The sequence below is a fragment of the Enhydra lutris genome, unplaced genomic scaffold, assembly GCF_002288905.1.
Source record: "Enhydra lutris kenyoni isolate GAN:26980312 unplaced genomic scaffold, ASM228890v2 scaffoldscaffold13, whole genome shotgun sequence".
NCBI lineage: Eukaryota > Metazoa > Chordata > Mammalia > Carnivora > Mustelidae > Enhydra > Enhydra lutris.
Window position 1 is genome coordinate 17,913,182 of NW_019154097.1, and position 24,528 is coordinate 17,937,709.

Consider the following 24,528-nt stretch of genomic DNA (forward strand, 5'->3'; position numbering starts at 1 on the left):
ACAGTGAACAAAATAATGTCACTTTATGAGCTTGCTGCTTGAGGGACAATAAATAGGAAGAGGTGAAAGGTCAGCAGACCTAGGTTGGAAATGGTCCTCTTCCACGCATGTTCATTGAAGGGAAGTAGACTTGCCTCTGAGAAACTGATTTTCCCATGTTTGTCATGACAGAGGTATCAGGTGGCTGGAGAAGATGATCCCTAATATGACATCAGGGGTATGGATCTCGAATGTTGTTAAGTTACAGTCAAGAACTTGTAGTTCCTGTTCTTCTTTAAGCTCTCTAATTAAACGTAAAATGTCATTTAAAATTCAAATCTTATTTGGCGATCTGTTTTGTGGCTCTTCGGTGGAAGCTGTTGTTGTCGTCTTTGGCCTCTCGAGGTGGTGTAAAGGTATGTTCTAAGAAAGCTGGTGGACTGATGATAGGACTCTACTTATTTGACTTCCTCTGTGAAAACTGGAATAAGAAAATGGAAAGACATATGCTTAAAAAAAAAAATCAGTTTCCAAAGGCTCATATGAATTTAGAACTAGAAGATACAGGATTAGCCTCTGTCGGAGTTTGGGAGTAATAAAAAAGCCAGATGGTTCGAATTAGTTTCAGTCTTATTGAGACCCCAACTTAATCATTCAAGATGTGATTCACCAAAAGCAGGAAGCAAAAGAGACCCACTGCCTCAGGTTCTAAGGCAAGAATAAAATGAACTGATAGTAACTTTCTTCCAGGAAGAAAGCAAAAGTACATCTGCGGTTCTCATGGTCAGGGAGAGGGTTGCTCTTACAGCCAGCTTTCAGTCATGGGGCTACTGCCCAGGGCCAACTAGAAACCGAGATGATAGTGTTCGTGCTGACACAAATCTCAGGAAATGGAGGCAAGCTTGGGCATTTACTGTACAAGCAGCAAACCAGAAGAGCCTCCTGAGAACAGGGAAGAGCCCACAGCCCTGGTGTTATCTGAGATGGACTGAACAAACACGAACGCAGAGCTGGGAGCTCACTGGCACAGAGTAAGACAGTTTGAGCCGTGGCTCTTCACTAAGGCACTACTAAGAACAACGGGTCCTCTAGAGGATGTGACGGCTCCTTTCCTCCCTGGCTCTGTGAAAATATCAGTAACCTAAACCTCGAGCACTCAGAACAAGAGAAAGGCTAGCTATATGCCCCAAAGTGATGAAAAATTATTTCGCTTTCTTCCTACAGAAATGTCATTCATTTTTCATGAAAATGTGTAGTCTTAGATGAATTTCAAAGTGAGCAGTAATATTCCTTTTGGTTTTACAACATTAGAAGTCGTAGTTTCATGCGGACAGAACACAGCTTACTTTTCTAAAAGAAAATAAGCTTGTATTTTGATAACCAGATTTATTTCAAGTTATACTGATCATATCTCCATTATTTTGTCATTCAAATGAAAAAGTCAAGAAATTACACGTCTCTTTTGTTCTTCCAATAAATACAGTTCCTAAAATATTTTAAAAGTTGAGCCATTTTAATTTGTTAAAAGAGTTTTATAAAAATAAACAACCAAATTATCTATACTGAAGATTGTTTCTGAATTTTCTTAAAGGGCAGCTCACCTTTATTTACTCATATTTTTTAAAAAGTAGTATTTTTGCTTCAAAGTCCATGAATTTTGGAGTCATCCTACTAGCTCTGTAAATTAAAATAATTATGTGTATCAGCTGGGATATATTTTGTGGAATACTGCAGCAGCCGGATTAAAAGAGGTCACTATTTATAGTAATGTTGACCAGAAACAATATGGAAATTTTTCTCAGTCTGTTATCCCTTTTTCTATGATGCATAAACAGACATTTAAAACAATCCTATTATTTTATCTCCCAAAACATGGACCCTTCTGGGTCATACCCTACAGCTAGCTCCATGAGGTATTCTCAGCAAGCTGGAACTATGTATAAGACAAAGCCATCAGAGGTCTTCCTATGCCAAGGTCAAGTCGCGATGAAGTATAAGATTATCCGTAACTGTGAACAGATTCCCTCAAACCAGCATTATTAATGTATTAGTGGCATTTAAAAATATTCCACAGGTCAATACTAGTTTGCCACTTTCAAAAAGCTTTTATATACATATCTCAAGTGCAAATAAGTACTCCTATTTATGACAGAGTTTCCTAATTGCCTCCTTGTCAGGTCACTCTCTCAAAAAGAGAACCCACATACAGAGCAGAGAGCTGCTTATCCAGCTCCTTCAGGTCAGTATGGCTGAGTGACCTGCAGGAAATTACATATTTACTGTAAATACCAGACACAGTCACCTCAATTAAGCACTCAGTTTTGCCTGGGCATATCTTGGTCAAAACTCAGTAATAATCTGACCCTGAGGGGCAAGAAGATCAAAATGGAGGGCAAAGGGTTGTTTTATTTTCAGGTCATCAAAAAATACGAAACTGTTGGTCAGGATGATCCATGAAGAAAGAAAAACAAATTCAAACTATGACTAACAAGGCCTGCTGTGCATGAGTCACAAACCGAATCAAGCAAGGCCTCTGGAAACAGGAGGAAAAGCATCTAGGAGCCACATCACAATCCAGCAATGAGCCTTGTCACTTGTTGGTCTTTTTGCTGAACTATTTCAATAGCTCAATGGAGTCTAGGAGAAGAGAGGTTAGCGGGTTTAAAACTCATCCTCTTCCCTACCAAGAGTGTCTCAGTGACCTTGAGGAGGAGTGAAGGAACGACTTTCTTAGGTGTGAACATGAAAATAGTGCAGTTTCTTCAACCTCGGGGATGACTCATTCCCCAATTGTGTCCTAGGCAATATGCTGACCTACTTCCTGAAGGAGGGATTAACCTTGCAAAAGGGGAAGGTGATTGTTCTACAGATTCCACTTCTATGAACTGGAAAGGGATTATATTTATAAATGAGATATCCCAATAGCATAAAGCGTGTTGACTGAGCACAGAGGTTTGAGGCCTTTAGCTTTTTTCTCCTTTGTTGCTTGGTTGCTAAAATTCGAGAGAGACCAAAATTGTTATTTCAAGTTGTTCTGCCTTTTCTAGCTAACTTGGAGATTCAAATCTGTAAGAGGTTGCGCTTCTGATAAATACGATAATAACGCCTCCTATTTGAATCCCCAACTGAGTGTATGTCTCTTAAAGAAATTTTTCTCTCTGCTTTGTCAATTGCTCACAAAGTCCAGGCTGTTTATCTAGGGAAACCACCATAGTATTTCTGACTTAAACTGATGCTATTCATCTGACTTAAACTGATGCTCACGTGAAGTTTTTATCATAAGGATTTAAACCAGTAGTGCAGAGAAGGAATAAAAAGGCAAAGAAGCTCACTGGAAGAACTTCATGCTTAATCACTACAGAGCGTGTTTGGATCCAAGACCAGCCAGCCACCTGGCAGCAGAAAGACACAAGCTGGTTTCACCACAGGGCTTCCCCTCCCCTTGTTAGTCTAACTGTGAAAACAGGCAAAAGAGCAAAATAACTGGCTCCAAATTGCTTATTTCCAGCCTCGTTCTACCATGGGACAGAGAGATCTTTCAAGGCCACCCCTCTGAGACAAGGTCAAGGTGAATCATGGTCTGATTCCTTAGTCATTCCATTCAAATTTCCCTCAAACTGGCATTTTCTCCTCATACAGTGACAAATAATTATTGTAACTAAAGTAGGAATTCTAACTCTGCAACCTCACAGAAAGTGCTGGGCAGCTGTCTTCCCCCCAGAGCTGAAAGGATGGTGACTAACAACCACTTACATAAATTAGTATGTAACCCTACCAGTTGGGTGCTAATATTGCATTGATATCCTGGCTTTTTAAAGACATTTGATTTTCTGATTTGAATGGTATGGCATGATGTATGTCATGCCTCGGAAACAGAACTGGCTTTATAACCATTTTTCTTCATAACCGTCCATCCATCTGGTGTGCATTTGTGGGGAACTGAACACAAGTTAACCATTTCGTAATGCTCACAAGTCTGTGGGTTGTCTGGGTGGTTTTGCTGATTTGGACCATGATTTCGTGATCTTGGCTGATCTAGTTCCTGTGACCGGCACATTGACCGGGGGCTAGTCGATCTGGAATGGCCTCACTTGTGTATCTGGTGGTTGTTCTTGGCTCCCAGCTGGGGCAATGAGGCTAACTGGGCCATGTGTTCCTCCTCCTCTACTGGGCTAGCTCTGGGTCGGTCACAGGAGGCCACAGGTTCCAAGAGCAACAAGTAAGCCACAATGTGCAAGACTTTTTTACAAGTCTGTTTCTGATTTTCTAAAACAAGTACAAGCCCAGTTTAGACTCAAAACACACAGAGAGATGCTACCTCTCGGGGGAAGAGCTACAAAGCTACATTGCAAGGTCATGGGCATAGGGAAGAAAAAGGTTTTGGCTATTTTTGTAATCTACCATGTGTCCTTTGATCATCATTTTGGTACTTTCTCTTTCGAGTCAACTGATGCAGCATATTAGGAAATCCTTGACCTAATTCTATCCATTTTTTTCTCCCTTGACTCCACCAGGTTTCTTCTGGGTCCATTCAAGAAAGTGTAAAAGACCGAGTGATTGACTCAAGACTGCAGCTGTTTATCACTAAGCCAGGACTCTTCACATGCATAGCTACCAATAAGCATGGAGAGAAATTCAGCACTGCAAAGGCTGCAGCCACCATCAGCATAGCAGGTAGGATGGATTTCCACAATCGCATTGCTCCAGGAGAAGGGAGAGGTGGCACTATTCCACATCTTATTTGGGAGGAAATCTTTTTTCTTTTATTTTTACTCCAGTTCCCTTTGGGTGATTTCTTCCTCCTTGGGGACATTCCAGAGGTTGATCTACATAATTGATCTTAGGCGATTTATTGCCTCAAAAACAAAATCCTCCAATACCTGTCCACGTGATGGGCAGCAGGTTCCAGAAGTTCATTTCTCTCTATTTCTTTTCTCCCCCTCCCTTTCATCCTCTTTTTTACCTTCCTCCTTCCTTTCTTCTTCTTCTTTTTTTTTTTTTTGATCTGTTTTTTCATTTCCTTCTTTCCTCTCTCTCTTTCCTCCTCCTCTCTCTTTTTTTCTTTCATGGGGCTAATCACACTATCCAAGCTCTCAAAGAGTAACTTGGCAGATACTTCACATGGTTGTGCCAATTTCTGCAAGGCTTTTTCTTGAGGGCTTTTTTACTTAGGAGTATTTGAGCTACTTTGTGGTCTTTCCCTTTCCTGTTTCAGGAAAGTGATAGCAAGACTTACAGGTGTTTTCAAGGAAAAGAGCTGACATACAGATTTCTAGGATATTTGTGTTGAGTTATAAAGGTTTATTTTTAAAATGTAAATGCCCCAAAGCCTTCTGAGAACATTTGTGGAATTCCTAGAGATGGAAATAATCCCTGTATCAGGAAATGCCAGGCATGTTACACTCATAATGTGTCTCCTGCCCAAGGGTCAGCAGAGTTGCTTGGCCTCACATGTGAGGCAAGCACTGGTAGTAACTGTGCCCAGGGCCAGCTCCCCAGATCCCCGCTATGTCTTAATACCATGCCACTTCTTTGATCTTCCATGATGAGGAAATTCCTGGTAATGTTTGTGATTTTAATATGAGATTGAATAGAGACCACAGATATATATATATAGGGAACACTGGACAAGGCTGGCCTTCTAACGCATGCCTATGAAGGAAGGAGAAGATTCTAAAATGAAGGATCTGTCTTCTTCTCCAGAGATATATCTGCTTTTAGTACCTTGAGATATCATATCAATTATTCTAGAATTTCCACTGATGGGAAATCACTTCTCCTAGAGAATGGTTGAGAATTCTAACAGTGAATTCAACTCAATTGAACAAATAATAAAACAATTATTGTTTACATAGCACCTTGTTGATAAAATACTTTTGCATGCATTTATTAAATACTAGATTCAAGCCATCATTAGGTAGAATAAAGGATGCAAACTTAAGTAACAAATGGGATAGTTAGCAATGGAGTCCCTACCTTCCAGGGCTTCTCAATCTAGAAAGAAGTCAGCCAGCCATATACATTATGGCATGGGCTATGTTCGACTGCAGAAGCACAGACAAAGAAAACAGCTGGCTAGCAAGCTCAGAGCATGATGGAGACTGGAAGCGAGATAAATAACGGGAAGAAAGGTTTGAAATGGCAGGTGAACAGCCTGAGTAGGTTGGATGTATTCTTCAATCAGTGGAAAGTCATCTAATTATTTTAGAGGAGACAAGTGATACACTCAGATATATCTATTATCAAATTAACAGATGTTGGGTGTAAAAGACTGGGAGGCATGGCATGTAGTCAGGAGGCTATTCCAGGAGTCTAGAAAAGTAACAAAGGTCTGAACGACAACTGCAACGATTAGTGCAGAGAGAAGGAGAGAGACTTAGGAGACCCATCAGGGTAGAAACAATAGCACTTGAGAGGTGCCTGGGTGGCTCTGTTGGTTAAGTGTCCAACTCTTGATTTTGGCTCAGGCCATGATCTTAGGGTTGTGGGTTCAAGCCCTGTGTCAGGCTCTGCACTGGGTGTGGAACCTGCTTAAAGAGTCTCTCTCTTCCTCTTCCCTCTGCCCCTCCCTCCACCTCTGTCTTAAAAAACAAACAAACAAAAAAAAGGATAGGATTTGAATGTGCTGGAATGTAGCCGTGTACCAGATGTGAGAGTTTGAGGAAGGTGTCTAGGACAAATAATAATAGATAAAACAAAATAAAATAACAAGAACATGAGGAAGTCCCGGAGATGAAAAAAATTAAATTTTTAATGCCTTTGAATAACCTGGAATTATTCTAGTCTATCTTATGTTTTATTTGATATTTGATCAGGAACCAATGTTAAATAAATACCTTTTTGCAATATCTATCCATCCCTCCATCCATCCATTTATGTAATGTGTGTGCGTAGAGAAAGAGAGAAACATTTACATGCGAATATTCATATCCAAGAAAATAAACCAATTTAATCTAGTTTAACATACACGTCCTCAGGATGGAAGAGAAAAAATAATGTTGCTAATCTTAAGAGCATTTCATTTTAGGTAATTATTCAGTTACTCACATATTGATTCCCTGCCAGGGCTCTTCCTCCCCTTCTTCCCCTCTCCCCTAGATAGCAGGAGAAAAGGGACTTGGAAACCTGCAGTGGTGACCTCTGGAACAAACCCCTACTCCAGCCTCTGGCGAAGTCTACAGCTGGAGAACTTGTGATCTCAACTCTTGGCTTTGTTAGGACCCAGAGGACACCCCTGGCTGGTTCAGCACCTTTGAGTCTCCTCCTGTAACAGCACAGTCCTCTCTATCTCTGTCACATCCTTCATCAAGGCCCTCTCTGGAGTCTACTTTGCAACCTCTGTGACTTGGTCACCCTGTCTCTCCCTGCAAAGGCATGCCTGCTGAATTCCAATTCAGCTCCTTCCTTATCCCTCATGGGGCCTGAAGTAACTTCTGGATCACTTTCATGTTATGCATAATCCATTTGTTATACAAAATCCAGGAGAGATTCAGCCCTATTGACCCAATTCTGCTGTTTACCCAATCATGTCATGCTACCATTTTTAGACTAATGTGGCCATACCATATCACAGTAAGGGATGCCTATAAGGTTCCTTGCTTCTAGAGATCCAAATAAGAACTAGGGGAAAGTCTCTCTGCTTCAGTTTTTTCCTTAATTTATACCTCTCTTTTAGGATTTTGGTTCAGAGAAAGCAATCTATAAAATGTATCCAAATTCTTTTTTTTTTTTCAGATTTTATTTATTTGACAGAGAGAGATTACAAGTAGGCAGAGAGGCAGGCAGAGAGAGAGAGAGAGGAGGAAGCAGGCTCCCCGCCAAGCAACGAGCCCAATGTGGGACCCAATCCTAGGACCCTGAGATCATGACCCGAGCCAAAGGCAGAGGCTTAACCCACTGAGCCACCCAGGCGCCCTGTATCCAAATTCTTAATTCCTCTACCTTCCTTCTTTCCACAACATACCAAGCTGGAGAGACTCCCCCTTTATCGTGGCAACTTCAGGGGCTACCATCGTAAGTATAAAGATGAGCATGAAGGCAGTGCTATGGCAATAAAGGAGAATCTAATATAACATGTATATCTACATCACACCAAGGCAGATTCACTGCATGGACATGATCTTTAAGATGCTGAAATGACTACAGAGCATGACTGCCACTGTAGTGGATACAGCAACATTACCCCTTCACCCCTGACCTAGCTGATCCAACACCATTAATAAATGGAATATACCTAATGAGAGCCCAATCCAATGCCATTAATAAATGGAATATACCAACAGAGAAGGCAGTAAAGCTAAAAGAGTAACGAACGGTATCTTCTGGTGGTAAAAAGAACCTTAAGTTATGGGAAGCAGCAGAGAAAGGCAGTGCCTCAAGATGAAGGGAGAAGTGGTCTTAGGCATCAATGCTGAGAAAAGACCAGAGTGAAGATGGAGGGCATCAGCAATGGTAGCTTGGGGGAGAACAGTACTAGTGTTTGTATGGGGGAAAAAATGGTAGAAGCAATTCATGGACTGGTATACAGCAGCAGTGAGGACTTGAAATTTCCTGCCGCACAGATGAGGAGTAGTAACCTCAGTAAGGGCAATGGTCAGTTAGGCTGGAACCAGCAGTGACTTGACTTTAGCTAATGGGCCTGGCAATGCCTATTTAACAAGTGTTAGGTGATGTATGTGAACCAATAAATGTGAATCCTTCTGCACACGGAAAAAAAAAAATGTTACTAAGATGAATGAAGAGAGACTCCCTTAAGGAGCTAATTCATAAAAAGTTACAAGATCCTTTTGTTCATTCCCTGATCAGTTTTTCCTGTTGGATCTCATGGACTATGAGGCCTGAAGCTCCCCTACACTTCCTAAAAATTTCCCCAGGCAGATCTAATGAGGGTGTCTCATGAGTGCAATGGAGTAAGACTTTTGAACACCAGGAGACATCTGCCATTTTGTCTTCTCCTTGAGCCTTTCTTTTCCATTATGTCTGCTAGATGCCTCACAATGCTCCCAGTGCCATCAAGAAGGAAATTGCCTCCTGACCCTAAAGGGCTCCCTGAGGCAATATTCTAGGAAAGTGAGGCCACACTGGTGAAAACAAGATCCACGGAGCCACTTAATTCAGAATCATTTTAAAGAAGCACGAGCTTATGCTCCCCAGGCCTCCCAGAGCTTGGATAAGGCATCTGTTTCCTCCATTCCTCCTTTCGGCCCCTCACTTCTCTGGCCTCCGATGGCCTCTCATGGCCTCAGAAGTCCAGAGTTTTGAGTCAGACATGGTGCGCTTGACATTCTGGGAATGCTTCCTGACCCCAAACTCTCCCTCCTCTCATTTCAGCCATCCCCACCCTCCCCTACACTGTTCTGTAGTCAACAGCCTCCTTTGTCACATTCTCTGTGTTTCACTTTGAAGCTTTTACTCCATCTGTTGATTTACTCATCCCAGCAGGAAAACTGGAAATAGAAAAATCTGGTGTAGCGCTTAGGATTATGTCTAATGATATTTCTAGTTTGAAGGAAAACAAAAAATAAAGATCAGCCTTCATTTTCCCCAAACTCTTCCATGTGGAGGCCCAAATCCTCATGCACTGTTTGAGAAATGTGATATACTTTTCTGACTCATTTACATTTGCTGTTAGTCATCAAAAGGAGTCAGGAAAATTTTGGAACCTCTCCCTATGAACCAGGAAGTTGCATTTCCTTCCAGCCACAACCCTGAAAGGCTCAAGTTGCAATTTAAAATCACCAGGATACTGGATATTTGGCCAGGTGCCTTCTCTTTGTCATTAGAACCCTTGGCTCTGTGACAGAGACCAACAAGACAGTATATGATGCCTGTAATGAGCATAATTCTGGAAGAGCCAGATGGCACCAAAAGAGGCACCGGTACTAATTCTACCAAACATTTAAAAGAAGAATTAACACCAATTCTTCTCATCCTCTTCCAAAAACTGAATAGGGGTAATACTCTCAAACTAATTTTATGGGCCAGCATTACCCCAGTTCCAAAGCCAGATAAGGATATTACAAGAAAAGAAAACCACAGACCACTTTCCCTGATGAATATAGATGTAAAAATTCTCAAGAAAATATTAGCAAACCAAATTCAACACCACATTAAAAAAGAGCATTTATCATGATCAAGTGGGATTGATCTCTGGGATGCAAGGACGGTTCAACATGCGTAAATAAATAAACGTGATACACCACATTAATAGAATAAAAGATGAAAAATCATGTGATCATCTCAATAGCAGGACAAAAGCATTTGAAAAAATGCAATGTCTTTTCATGATAAAAATGCTCAACAAACTGGGGATAGAAGGAATACAATAAAGGCCACATATGACAAACCCACAGCCCACATCATACTCAACAGTGAAAGGTTGAAAACTTTTCCTTTAAGATCAGGAACAAGACAAGGGTGCCTACTCTCACCACTCCTATTCAACACAGTACAGGAAGTCCTGGACAGAGCAATTAGGCAATAAAAAGAAATAAAAGGCATCCAAACTGAAAAGGAAGAAGTAAAATTGTCTGTTTGCCCATGATATGATCTTATATAGAGAAAATCCTCAAGATTCTACAAAAAAAAAAAAAAAAAATCATCAGAACTAATCAACAAATCCAGCAAAGTTGCAGCATACAAAATCAACACACAGAAATCAGTTGTGTTTTTATACACTAACAACAAAACATCTGAGAAAGAAATAAAAAAAAATCCCATTTATAATAGCATCAAAAACAATAAAATACTTAGGAATAAGTTTCACTGAGAAGATAAAAGATCTCTATGTTGAAAACTACAAGATTTTATGAAAGAAATTGAAGACACAAATAAATGAAAAGATATCCTGTTTCATGGATCAGAATTAGTATTGTTAAAATTCCCACATCACTCAAAGCAAGCTACAGATTCAACACAATACCTATTAATATTCCCATGGCATTTTTCACAGAAATAGAACAAACAATCCTAAAGTTCGCATGAGACCACAAAAGATTGTGAACAACCAAAGCCATCCTGAGGATGAAGAATAAAGCTGGAGGCATCACACTTCCTGACTTTAAACCATACTACAAAGTACAGAATTGTCATAAAAAGAGATTCATAGACCAATGGAACTGAATCAAGAGCCCAAAAATAAACTCACATATATATGGTCAATTAATTTACAGCAAAGAAACCAAGGATACGCAATGGGGAAAGAACAGTCTTTTCAGTAAATGGTCCTGAGAAAACGGGGTAACCATACAAAAGAATGGAACTGGACTCCTCCTATCTTACACCATACACAAAAAAAAAACTCAAAATTGATTAAAATCCTAAACATAAGACCTGAAACCATAAAACTCCTAGAAGAAAACATAAGCAATAAGCTTGATATCAGTCTTTGTGAAGATTTTTTGGATATGCACCAAAAGCACAAGCCACAAAAACAAAAACAAACAAATGGGATTACATTAAACTAAAAAGCTACTGCACAGCAAAGCAAACCATCCACAAAACGAAAAGGTTTCCTATGAAATGGGAGAAAATATTCTCAAATGCGTATCTGAGAAGGGATTAATATAAAATATATAAACAGCTCATACAACTCAAAAGCAAAAAGACAATCCAATTTTTTATTTTTTTTTTTTTAATGAGCAGAGGATCTGAACAGACATTTTTCTAAAGAAGACATACAGATGGCCAACAGGACGTGAAAAGGTGCTCAACCTCACTAATCATCAGGGAAATGCAAATCAAAACCACATGAGATATTACCTTACAACTGTGTGGATGACTATCAAAAAAAAAAAAAAGATACGAGCTCATAAGCATCGGCAAGGATGCGGAGAAAAGGAAACCCTTGCGCACCGTTGGTGGGAATGTAAATTGGTTCAGCCACTATGGAAAACAGAATGGAAGATCCTTAAGAAATTAAAAATAGAAGAGCTGTATGATCCAGCAATTCTACTTCTGGATATTTATCCAAAGGAAATGAAAATAGAATATCGAAGAGGTATCTGCACCCTCATGTTTGTTGCAGCATTATTCACAATATACGGAAACAGTAGATGCTAGTTACAAGATATGGAAACAATCTAAGCTTCTGTCAGCAAACTGATAAAGAAGATGTGATATATGTAACATACCCCATTGTGTATCTTACAGTGTCTCATATACATATATACATATAATGTGATACTATTCAACAATGATAAAGAAGGAAATCTGGCCATATGGGACATGGATTAAACTTGAGGGCATTATGGTAAGTGAAATAAATCAGAGGGAAGACAGATACATATGGTTTCACTTATGTGTGGAATCTGAAAAGTCTAACTCATAGAAACACAGAGTACAGTGGTAGCTACCCTGTGCTGAGCAGTGGGGGAAATGGAGAGATGTTAGTCAAAGGGTTCTAACCTCCAGTTATAAGATGAATAAATTCTGGGAATCTTTGTCCATATGACAATTATAGTTAATAATGCCATATTATATATTTGAAAGTTGCTATGAGAATAGATCTTCAATGTTCTCACCACAAAAAAAGAAATGATAATTATGAGACATGATGGAGTTGTTAGCTAATGCTAAGGCAGTCATCATTTTGCATTATATAAGTGTATATATAAGTGTATACCTTAAACTTACACAATATCATAATTATATCTCAGGAAAGCTGGCCAAAAAAAAGAAAAGAAAAAAGAAAGAAAGAATGAAAAGAAAAGACAAAGGGATTCAGTAGAGGAAAAGTTTGTATTTCCCATGCTCAGTGGCATTAATAGGTCCTTCCTGGAAGACTGAGGTTCAGCATTCCATCTATTCTTATCCAGTCTGAGAGTACAGGAATGAATCTGTATTCCAACATGTCACCCCTCACTCCACCAACACTCCCACCCCCTCTATCTGCAATGCTCCTTCTCTGGACTGACCTCAGGATCTGGGGCTTCCAGTCACTGAATTTAAAACTCAAATGAATACATGGAACATAACCAAAAATGGGCATAGGGCAGGGTCTGATGTAGTAGTATTGGTATGCCCCACCCCGCCAATGGGCCACATAATTATATACTCTATGAGCATTGATAGTTCACACTACTACCAAAAAAAAAAAACAACAACAACAACAACAATAGAAGTTTGAATTATATTTTCACCATCGGTATGGCTAATTGAAATGTACTACCCCATTCCATGGACTCTTTCCTGCCTGAGAGTCATACTCCACGTGTCGTCCCCCCCCCCCCACCGCCGCCGCATGCTCTTCCCGGTTATGAGACACGTGGAGAGGCCTCAGCACATGACCAGCTTTACCACCCAGTGCTTCAGCTGGGATAGGGCGAGTGCTCTGACCAACAGAACAGACGCTGACCACGGGTGTTTCACGGTGGCTTTATCTGGTTTCAAATTAATTAAAGGTGTTTGTTTTTGTTTGAAATGAAAGGGAAAAGAATAAATGCGTAACAGCCAGTAGCCACTCTAACTGCTCTCAGCTGTTTTGCAGGGAGGCGGAAGAGGCAAGCTTCTTTTTTTTTCCCCCCTCACCATAGCAGAAACCCTCCCCAACTTACAATCAGGCAGCTCTCCCATATTAAAGTCACTGCGTGTGTCAGAAGACAGAGTTTTACTGGCTTTTCCAGATAATTTTAAGGATACTACACTTATTGAGGACGGTTGGCAATTTTTGGAATCTTAAAAAATATCTAGTTTGAGGGCGCCTGGGTGGCTCAGTGGGTTAAAGCCTCTGCCTTCGGCTCAGGTCATGATCCCAGGGTCCTGGGATCGAGGCCCGCATCGGGCTCTCTGCTTGGCGGGGAGCCTGCGTCCTCCTCTCTCTCTGCCTGCCTCTCTGCCTACTTGTGATCTCTCTCTCTGTCAAATAAATAAATAAAAAATCTAAAAAAAAAAAATCTAATTTGAGATCAAAGCACTTTGTTTATAATTGTAACCTTCTTGGACCCTTCCCCTGCTCCCCACCTTCCAAGAGAAAATGTGACTGGAGGAACTTCTGTCACAAACACATGGAAAACTTGATTCTCTTACTATTCTTGACACATCCAGGCACTCCTGAATTAGTTTCATTTTTCCTTCCCTACTCATCCTTGAAATAGAAGCCTACTTAGTTTATTATTTCCTCCCAAATACTACAGCTTCGTTCTCTTTGGCCCTGGCACATCTTCAGGATCTCGAATCATCCTTTTACATCTTAAACTGAGGGCTCTCTCAGATACATAACCTTGGCCTCCTATTAGAGGCTGCCTTAACCCCTCCAAAGTATAGGCCATTTTCTCTAGAAGAATTTCCTGATGTCTCCTTTCATCTTTCCTCTCTGCCCAGTGGCAGAACTATCTTGCAGCTTGGGTCCTGTAAGTGCTTTCTATAGGCTGATTTCTCATCTTGAGGCTGTTTCCACGATATGAAGTCTCTTGGTGGCCAGTGGAGGGGAACTGGGAGCTCTGACACTGCCTGGGCTGATGATGCCAGTGGTGGACCCAGCCTGAAAAGAACACAGTTCCCGGAGACTCTCAGTTTTCTCTTATTAATATCCTCCAAATCTGCCTGTTAATGCAGTGTCTGGCTTCCTAATCAAAGAAAACTTTCCAGAAATAGGCATTAGAGGTATCAAAGCTATCTCTTGCACATCTTAAGATTCAAATGTACTAACTCTTGTTTCTTTTCCTCTTTAATATGACTTCCGGTGGGAACTTCCTTTCCTGTTCATAGAATGGAGGTAAGATAGCAGCTGTGACATCCATGTTTTGTTGTGGTGTTTTTTATTTGACCTGCCCTTTATTGCTATTTGCTGAGTACAGTGATCTTCCAGGAACTTTCTAATTTCTAATCTCTTATGTGATGATAATGAAGATGAAGATAAGTCACATCTACTAAATACTTACTGTGTATCAGATACTGCTAAACAAGAGCTTTACATGCATTATTTAATTTATCCCCAGGACATCCGTAGGAAACAGGTACTATTATTATCCCTATTGCACAGAAAAGAAACTAAGAGAGTTTCTTTGAAATGGAGAGTTCCAGTGACTTACACAAACGGTAAGTGATAGGCTTGGAAACTGAACCCAGAACGGATTCCCCAATTCTCCCTCATAGCTTTATCTTGTAGATAAGAAAGTGTCACCTTGTAATGTAACATTTTGCAATGTACAGTGTTTTGTTTTCAGTAAAACTGACTTTCCTAAAAACTCTATGAAGCATTATAACTGTTTTTATCTAATCTTGTAGGTAACAAAACCAAGATTCAGAATGATCATTTAGTAATCATAACAATGATAACAGCAGCTAAGTTTGTGGTACATTTATGATCACTTTTCTCATATTAATATTTCAGTGATTTTATGGAGCAAGACCTATTATCATCTGTATTCTTTCATATGAGACATGTGATGCACTAGATAGACCAAACTATAAACTCTCAATCTGAGCTCGGGTACACAGACTCAAGAACTTAGATTTGATAACTACTATACTAACCCAGATAGCACGGTAACTGAGCAGCACCTAGAACTTCAACCACTGATTCTAATTCCATGGAATAAAATAATTCATTGCATAAGAAAGTTTGGTTAGTTCTTGATCTTGTGCCAATTCATGTAGCTTTGATGCATTCGTTCACTTATCATAGTTAAGATTTTATTTATTTATTTGAGAGACAGTGATCGATCACAAGCTTTGGGGAGGGGGTAGAGGAAAAAATTAGAATTCCCACTGAGCAGGGAGCCCGATGCGGGACTTGATCCCAGGACCATGGGATCATGACCTAAGCTGAAGGCAGACATTTAATTGACTGAGCCACCCATGCACCCCACTTACCACAGTTCTAAGAGACAGTACTGTCCTCAAGGACTGTACAGTGAAACTGAATATCTTCTGAACGGATATACAATATAAATGTGGTAAAAGTTAAATTAAAATGCAGGCTGATAAGAAAAGAGATGCCATCTTTCCTTTACATGCCATTCAGCACTCCTGTCCTTCCAATGCATTTTTAAACCACTTACTCTATTTCCGGCACTATATTGGAAAGTGGAAAAACAAAACAAGTTGTATGTATTCACTGCCCCCAAGTAATTTACTTTTGAGTAGGTGTACATGTATGCACACACACAAAACATAATAATGGAAGCATGGACAAATTCCAAGGACTCCAGGACAGAAATAGATCATTCAAATGAACGTAAATGCAAATGAAAAACCAAAAACCTATTAGTATCAATAAAATTTTAAAAATTCCATACTGTTTTTCACTTGTGATACCATGGGCAATCTTAAACCACTGGTAGAGAGAAAACTGCTATAACCTTTCTAAAGAGCATTTGGCAGTTTTTATCAGAGCCTTAGATGCCTGTATCTGTTGACTGGATAAATCCAGTTTTAGTGATCTATGTTAAGGAAGTAAGTGTATGAACAAAACAAAATTGAAAACAACACTGTATTGTTAATGAAATATATGAGCAATGTCGGTATCTACCATTAAGGGAAATTGGTGAGATTAAAAACCATGCTTTTGAAAAATATAACAGCACAAGCAAATGTTTAATTATATTATTAATTCTTATATTATTAATAATGCTTATTATAATCATGCTAAATAAAAATGCAGGATGCAAAAAGACATTTACAGAATTCAAATATACTGTATATATAAAGTATATGTACATACTATACATTATATATAACACTGTATATATTACACTTACATATATACTGATTATAACTGATATACAAATATATAAAATATATACAGTGTTTATATATTTGGCTAATATAATTTTCAAATTTTTTAAACTTAAAAATGCTTTCTTTACATCGTCAGTTTTTGCATCTTTAATTTACATGAAAACTCGGTACTAATTTTAGAAGAACTACAAGAGGTGTTTCACAGAGGAAACCTTGTCCTTGAGGACACTGGGTTTGGTATTTCAGAAAAATGACATTTGATCTATGCCTTAGAGCAGGGGTTGGCAAACCCTTTTTCTGCAAAAGGCCGGATATTAAATATATTTGGCTCTGTGGACATGCAGACTCTGTTGGAACTGCTCAGCTCTGCTACTACGGAGCAAAACCAGCCACAGACAGTTCAGAAATGGCCGAACGTGGCTCTGTTCTAAGAAAATGTTACTTATGGACATGGAAATCTGAATGCCATACAATTTCCACTTCTTCTGATTTTTTTCAATCGCTTAAAAATGTGAACATCATTCTTAGCTCACAGGCAGTATAAAGACAGGCAGAGGGCAGAATGTGACTCGTGGGTTGCATTTGCTGACCCCTGACTTAAGAGAATGAATCAGATACAAAGACAATAGGTATGGAAAGAATAAAAGCAATCCCAGTTTGCTTTGCGTATTGGAAGAGGTGTAGAACACCGCCATCACACTTATTGGGGAAGCACAGTTGCTATAGGCAGTTGCTCTATAAGGAGAGATCTACCTCTAGAGTAGTTCTCCCTTATCCAGGTGATATGTTCCAAGACCCCCAGTGGATGCCTGAAACCATGGACAGCACTGAACTCTACAAATACTATGGGCTCTTTCCTGTATATACCTATGATGAAATTTAATTTATAAATTAGGCATAGGAAGAGATTAACAGCAGTAATAATACAGTAGAACTAGTATAACAATATACTGTAATAAAAGTTGTGAATGTGGTCTCTCAAAATATTGTACTGTACTCACCCCTCTTGTGATGATGTGAGATGAGAACATGCTTACGAGATGAGACGAAGCGAGGTGAGTGGCAGGTGTGATGACCTAGTGGGAGGCTACCTGTGACCTTCCCACGGTGTGTCGGGAGGAGCAGCATCTGCCTCTGGACTGTGGTTGACCGAGGGTGACTAAAACCAGGGACAGCAAAACCATGGGTGAGGAGAAAGTACTGTGCCGGGGACAGGTAGAGCTCTCTGGTGTGCCACCGCTAAGGAGGGCGGGAAAACCCGTGCGAGTTTCCACGGGACGCGTGGGATTGCTTTAACCCAAACCAGCCCCAGCTGGCTGTCTGGATATGCCCGGGGACAAAGTACTCTGTGTTCAAAGGAAATAGAGGACTCCCTCTTAGAAACTGCGAGATCACACAGAAAAATGCCCTACTGGATGTGGTTCACACCCGTCGAAGCAGAGAGAAGTTAAGAGTAAAAAGTGTAGGGAGAATCCTTTAAATATTCAATTTGACCAAGGAGAGTGGTCTAAGTTAAAGGCGGGACTTGGGATCATATATCCGTCATTGCCGCTAAAAAGAAACACTTTACAGAAAGGGAAGTCAGCCAGATTTCATTCGTCAGGAGGCAAGAGAGGGGTTGGCTCCACATGCAATATGAACGAGCATTTTTGGAGCCTGTCTGGCAGCCCATTCCAAAATAACCAGCATTCTGTGAACAGATCCCCGTGACCTCTGCCCCACTATTCGAAGGACCAACAGGACCAGCTGCTTCTGGTGCTACTCCACTGGCAGTTCCAAGAGCTGAAGGAGAGGAACCCAACTGTAGTTGGACGGTTCACTTGCAAAAGATAGCAGAGGACACCAGTGGAAATTCTTTGCATTCATCTTGTCCCCCAGTTTTTGCTGTGAGCTTCTTTTAAATTTTTTTAAGCGATAGGGTTAGGAGGAGGAGGGACCATGGCCCCATACACTTCCATGTCTTGCCTCTGAAATTTGATACTATGAAAAATTAGAGGTTTATGACTAAAAAAAGAGGAGAGGAAAAGGGAGCTGTTTAAACTCTGAAAGTGTAACTGGGCAGTCTCTATATATGTACATGTGTATGCATATATATATGTGATGCATGTGTGTATAAGTAATACATATGTATATCCTTTATTTGTAGAGCTGATCTTAGCATGGATACACTTCCAAAGCTAAGTCTTTAATGCTCCTAGGAACATCACAGAGGCACAGAAAATTAATAAGAACCATATTCTTTATATTTCATGTCTTTTCCCAACATGCAAAGGGTTTCCACTTCTCAGAAAAGGCTACTTCTCTGCAAGCTGGCAGAAAGAAGAACCAAAATTATAAACCAATATCTCATTTCTATTCAAAACCTATTCTGCTTTTCTTTGGTCTGTTACTTTTTTTTTCCTTTACATTATATAGCTAATAAATAAATGAGGACCCAGTACTATCAGGCCAATGGAGGTTGTTCCAAAGATTTTTCTAGGTCATTTATTAAGAAAGGCAGCAAATATACACAGAGAGAGATAGATTATTAATTGTCAATAATCCTTGTTTTTGAGGCTATTTTTATTAATTTTTCTTTGGTGTACCTTTTCTGGGATTTTCTTTTTTCTTCTTTTTTTTTTTTTTGCTTGTATAACTAAAGGAAAAATCATGATTTTTTTTAGTTTAAAAAATACTTATGGAAAAATAAAGACAGTCAGACAGTGGTTAACATGTGACAGCAGAACCTGGATGAACAATTCTCAGCTCAGAGGTACTTGGGGAATATTTAACTTTTCCATGACCAAATTCTTGTGTTAAAGGAAAAGAATCCCACCTGCTTTTATCTATCCCCCCCCTTTATACCAAGATATTATATTAATATGTGAGACAATTTAGTAAACCAGTTTGAAGCACTTCTGGTTATTAGGTATTTTCGGTTTCTTAAAGTATGGCATCCTTGCCTTTCTTGAACTTTCTTAGTGTTATCACAGACCAGGATTCCCTACAAGACTGGGACATAAGCTATTTCTCTGGGTTTTTGCTGAACCTTTCCTGGCCCAAGTTTTCATGACATCTTTGGTTTCTAATTCAAGGCCTTCATTTTTAAAAGGAACTACAAACTACAAGTAATGTAATAAAATTTGCATTGGCTAATTAGTAAAGGCAAGTCTGAATCAGAGGAAGATTCTATAGTATGAAACATAATTTCAAAGTATGGTGTTTCTTGGAAGTTCATCGTTTTACCTGAATGAGCTGTATGCTAGTCAATAAATTTGCTTTGAACACTGGTCAGCCATGGTTTCTAATTCAGCTTAACAATTGTTCAGATTCCAACGGGGTCGCTTAACAACTTAAGAATCTCACAAATTCCAATTTAATTATCTTACCTTAAAATTGTTCATATAAAGATAACGAAATGTGGAATTTCAATAATTGTACAAATCCAAATGATAATACAACTTAGTTTTTTGTCATTGTTAACAATATAGATCTGATGGAAAGCAAAAGAATATGTTGAGAATATGTCAGTGTATACACATAAGTGCTCAATAAATAGGTGAGGGGTGAGCATAGGAGTTATTAGAACTCGGGTGAGGTGAGCATAGGAGTTATTATTATAATTGCAAGCATTCCATTAGGGGGCAGTGGGTATGTGCAGAAAGTACCAGCAGTATTTTTCCATTCTCCCTCTTATTCTCTTCAGTTGTTATGCCAGAGAAGTTTTCAATCTTATTTTTGTGCTAGCACTATACAATTTAAGTTTTTTCCTCATATATTACCCATTAACACATGATCTGAGTTCAGAATAATTGCTTACATCACTCAACAGAATAGGCCCTCGGGGCTCTGAGTGACCAGATGACTCTCCCCAAGTCATGTGATGAAGAAAGAGCAAAGCTGAAGATCTGTTTAGCTCCTTTGAGACCCTGATCCCAAATTCCTCCTCCCTATATGGCTTTCTTTTTAAGTCTTTAATGAAATGCTGGGAAGATGTATGAGTGAGAGAATCTGGGTACAGGAGGTGTCATAAAGATGAATGTGTTCCATAAAGTTCAGGGACTTCACTACCATAATACATAAACTGTGTTCATAAAGCTGGGTCACCACAACTGTTATGCTCAATCATCTGTTAAATGTCACGAAGTGTGTGTTTTTTTAGATGCACTTTTCTTGCTGAAATCAGCTCCATTTGTAAGAAGCATAGGAAGTGCCTTAACCAAGAGTAATTAAATTCTATTTATAACGTAAAATAATAAAACTACCCAAATCTATTCAGTCCTCAATAGTTCCCAAAGCTTTCTACACCCATTATCACATGTGATCCTCATCATAACCGTCTGGAGCAGCTGGAGGTGGCAGAATAATAGCTGGGAAGGGAGATGGTATTCAGACAAAACAATCCGGTTAAGTTACTAGTCTAATCTTCTACTGATGTGATGCAGAGGTGGAAATTTAAAAAATAATAGGGGCCCTGGGTGGCTCAGTGGGCTAAAGCCTCTGCCTTGGGCTCAGGTCATGATCCCAGGATCCTGGAATCAAGCCCTGCATCAGGCTCTCTGCTCAGCAGGGAGCCTGCTTCCCCCTCTCTCTCTGCCTGCCTCTCTGTCAAATAAATAAATAAATTTTTCAAAAAAATTTTTAAAAAATAAAAATAAAAAAACAAATAATAATAAAGTACCCAGACTGAATCGAGAACATTCATGTCTTCTTTCAGTAAACTTCAGAAAGATAACAAAGGCTACTGCGCCCAGTACAGAGGGGAGGTGTGTGATGCTGTCCTGGCCAAAGATGCTCTGGTTTTCTTCAACAACTCCTATGCAGACCCTGAGGAGGCCCAAGAACTGCTGGTTCACACCGCCTGGAGTGAACTGAGAGCCGTGAGCCCGTTTTGCCGGCCGGCTGCTGAGGCTTTGCTGTGCAACCACATCTTCCAAGGCTGCAACCCCACAGCAGTGCCGACTCCTCTACCCGTTTGCAGGTAAAAGTTAAACAAAAGAAAGAAAGAAAGAAAAAAGCGGGAAGATTCTGTTGAATGCAAACTGAAGAGTTTTCAAAAAAAGCTGTCCCGTGCTATGAAAAGGTAGCTTTCATCCAAAATAGAAGTCATTAATTGGACAATATTCCTGCTGTGTAAATCACTGATGACGTCCTAAAATACAAGGGCTCTGAATTTCTAGAAAGTGTCATAAAAAGTATAATACTCTATTTTACTTGTTATTATTCACATCATCATATTTATAAGTAGTTCTAGCTTTCTGTGAAATAAAAAAATAATAAAAAAAAAAACCCTCAAACATGGACCTCATTAGTAAGCTACACTAGAGAAGGAAAAGAAAGGTCCATTTCAAATGTTTTAGCACTATTTGCTGATGAATATGAGCTCTTGGTGACCATTTCAGAATATTACTTTCTATAATATGTGTATTATCTTAAAATACATTCCACCCAATGTTCTAATTTAAATACTAACATTCCTTCTCATGGTGGGGAGGGTTAATAAATAGTTATTTCTTTAAAACCCCCATACTCTTTAAACATGGAAATTCATAAATCCATGTTTGATAGAATTATCTTGCCTTTATTTACTTCTTATGTAGGAAAGACTGGAATCAAACTGGCTTTTGAGCCAAGTAGAACAAAGCTGAAGTACTGTTTGTACTGCTTTCTAGATACATGTAATCTTGGCTAACCTTCAGTTTCCTCGTCTGCAAAACAGAGAGAATTAAAGGATAAAACGTCCTCATGGTATATGTTAGAAACTGGATAGACACTGTTTTCTTCTGGAGAAAACACATGAAAACTACCAACACAGCACATTTCCACCTCTGTTTTGATAAAACCAGAAACTATTTAAATATTGAAATAATCATAGCGCCTTGAGGTCATTAAAATAGAATGCTCTATTCCTCAACTCACTGCAAATTTTGAGGGTTTGAAGAAGCTGTAAGATGAATATAACTTGCTGTTCCTTCATCCAAGATAATTATATTTTCATCAGACATAACATCTAAGTATCTCTTGGAGAACAATCAGAATTAAAATTGAATTGTATCTTTATATGCTAGCACAAAATAAATTTATTGAGTAACTTTCCAACATGTCCTAGGCTAGCTTACATGGAAAAGCCACACGTTCTTTTTGAGAATAATTTGCCTTTTTTGGTTTTTTTAGATTAAAAAAAATCCCTTTCAATGAGATTTCAAGTTTATTAGGATAGTATAATCATCTCCTAAATCTTTAAGTCGATTATAGCATACTTTAAAAAAATTTCTTTCCTTGGAGCTTTTGTTTATCCTTCCAAGTGGTTCAAAAGTCTTCAACCATTTTGCATTTCTAATTATTTCTAGTTATTTGTGAGATTTTTTTTTAAAGATTTTATTATTTATTTGACAGAGAGAGAGATCACAAGTAGGCAGAGAGGCAGGCAGAGAGAGAGAGGGGGAAGCAGACTCCCCACCAAGCGGAGAGCCAGATGTGGGGCTCGATCCCAGGACCCTGGGATCATGACCTGAGCTGAAGGCAGAGGATTTAACCCACTGAGCCACCCAGGCACCCCTATTTGTGAGATTTTTAAAAGCATTCTTTAAAACCATTACTCACGGTTTTCTTTTCTTCTTTTTTTTTTTTGGTTTCAGGAGTAGAATTCAGTGATTCATCACTTACACACAACACTCAGGGCTCCTCATAACAACTGCCATCCTTAACCTCCATCAGCCATCGAAATCATCCCCAACCCACCTCCCTCCATCAACCCTCAGTTTGTTCTCTATCTTTACGAGTCTTATGATTTGTTTCCCTATTTTCACCCCCCAATATGTTCACCTGTTTTACTTCTTAAATTCCACATATACTCATGCTTTTCTAATCATAAATAGTAATTAAATACTTTGTCCAACTTCCCATGAATGACAAAGAATTTCTTTGACAAATATTTATTGAGCTTCTACTGGTCTCTAAGCACTATACTAGGGCATTTGTTTGTGGGACTTACATTCTAGCAGGAGAAGACAATGAGCAAGAGACACAATAAATAAGTAACTTATATATTACCTTAGGAGGTATCTTGAATCACGGGAAAAGAAAAAATGAGCACCAGGTTAAGGGAGATTAGGGTGCCAAGGATGGTGGAAAAAGTTGTGATTTTAAAAATAGGGTATTATCAAAAGAAATGAAATCTTGCCATTTTCGATGATGTGGATGGAACTAGAGGGTATTATGATTAGTGAAATAAGTCAACTGGAGAAAGACAACTATCATATGATCTCCCTGATATGACGAAGTGGAGATGCAACGTGGGGGGTTAGGGGGTAGGAGAAGAATAAATGAAACCAGATGGGATTAGGAGGGAGACAAACCATAAGAGAGTCTTAATGTCAGAAAACAAACTGAGGGTGGCCAGGGGGAAGGGGGTAGAGAGAGGGTGGTGGGGTTATGGACATTGGGGAGGGTATGTGCTATGGTGAGTGCTGTAAAGTGTGTAAACCTGGTGATTCACAGACCTGTACCCCTGGGGCTAATAATACATTATATGTTTATAAAAAAATTTTTAAAAATTAAAAAAAAAATAGGGTGTTGAGGGTAGGCCGAATTAAGTTAAGCATAATTTTACTGAATACTCCACACTTGGTCTTTGAAAATTTTATCTGGAATTATAAGTCAGGTTAGTATTATCAACTGTGTTTTATCTGCCAATGATCAATTTTTAGACCATTATTTTTAGCTTTTACACTTGATTACATAATCATATATACAACCACCTGGTGTAGATCTGTTACTTATTCCTGATGCTCACTGTCATTCATATCACAGAAAATCTTTTTCTTAAATTCTCTATTTTTATTCATCTCTTTTTCAGCTGGAGTAGGTATTTTTTCAGATTACACATAA

At 39.1% G+C, this 24,528-nt stretch overlaps 1 protein-coding gene across 3 annotated transcripts in view; it reads left to right on the plus strand.

Annotated features, from left to right (window-relative positions):
• LOC111146122 (muscle associated receptor tyrosine kinase) overlaps positions 1-24,528 on the plus strand; it is an 89,578-nt gene that overhangs the window by 52,023 nt on the left and 13,027 nt on the right. For 2 of the 3 annotated variants that reach the window (XM_022501521.1, XM_022501522.1), the window contains 2 exons: positions 4,494-4,653; positions 14,686-14,692. In XM_022501521.1, coding sequence (XP_022357229.1) covers positions 4,494-4,653; positions 14,686-14,692 — 167 coding nt within the window. Of the gene's footprint in view, positions 1-4,493; positions 4,654-14,685; positions 14,693-21,355; positions 21,620-24,528 lie in introns of all 3 variants that reach the window. The other variant, XM_022501520.1, reaches the window with a different exon arrangement.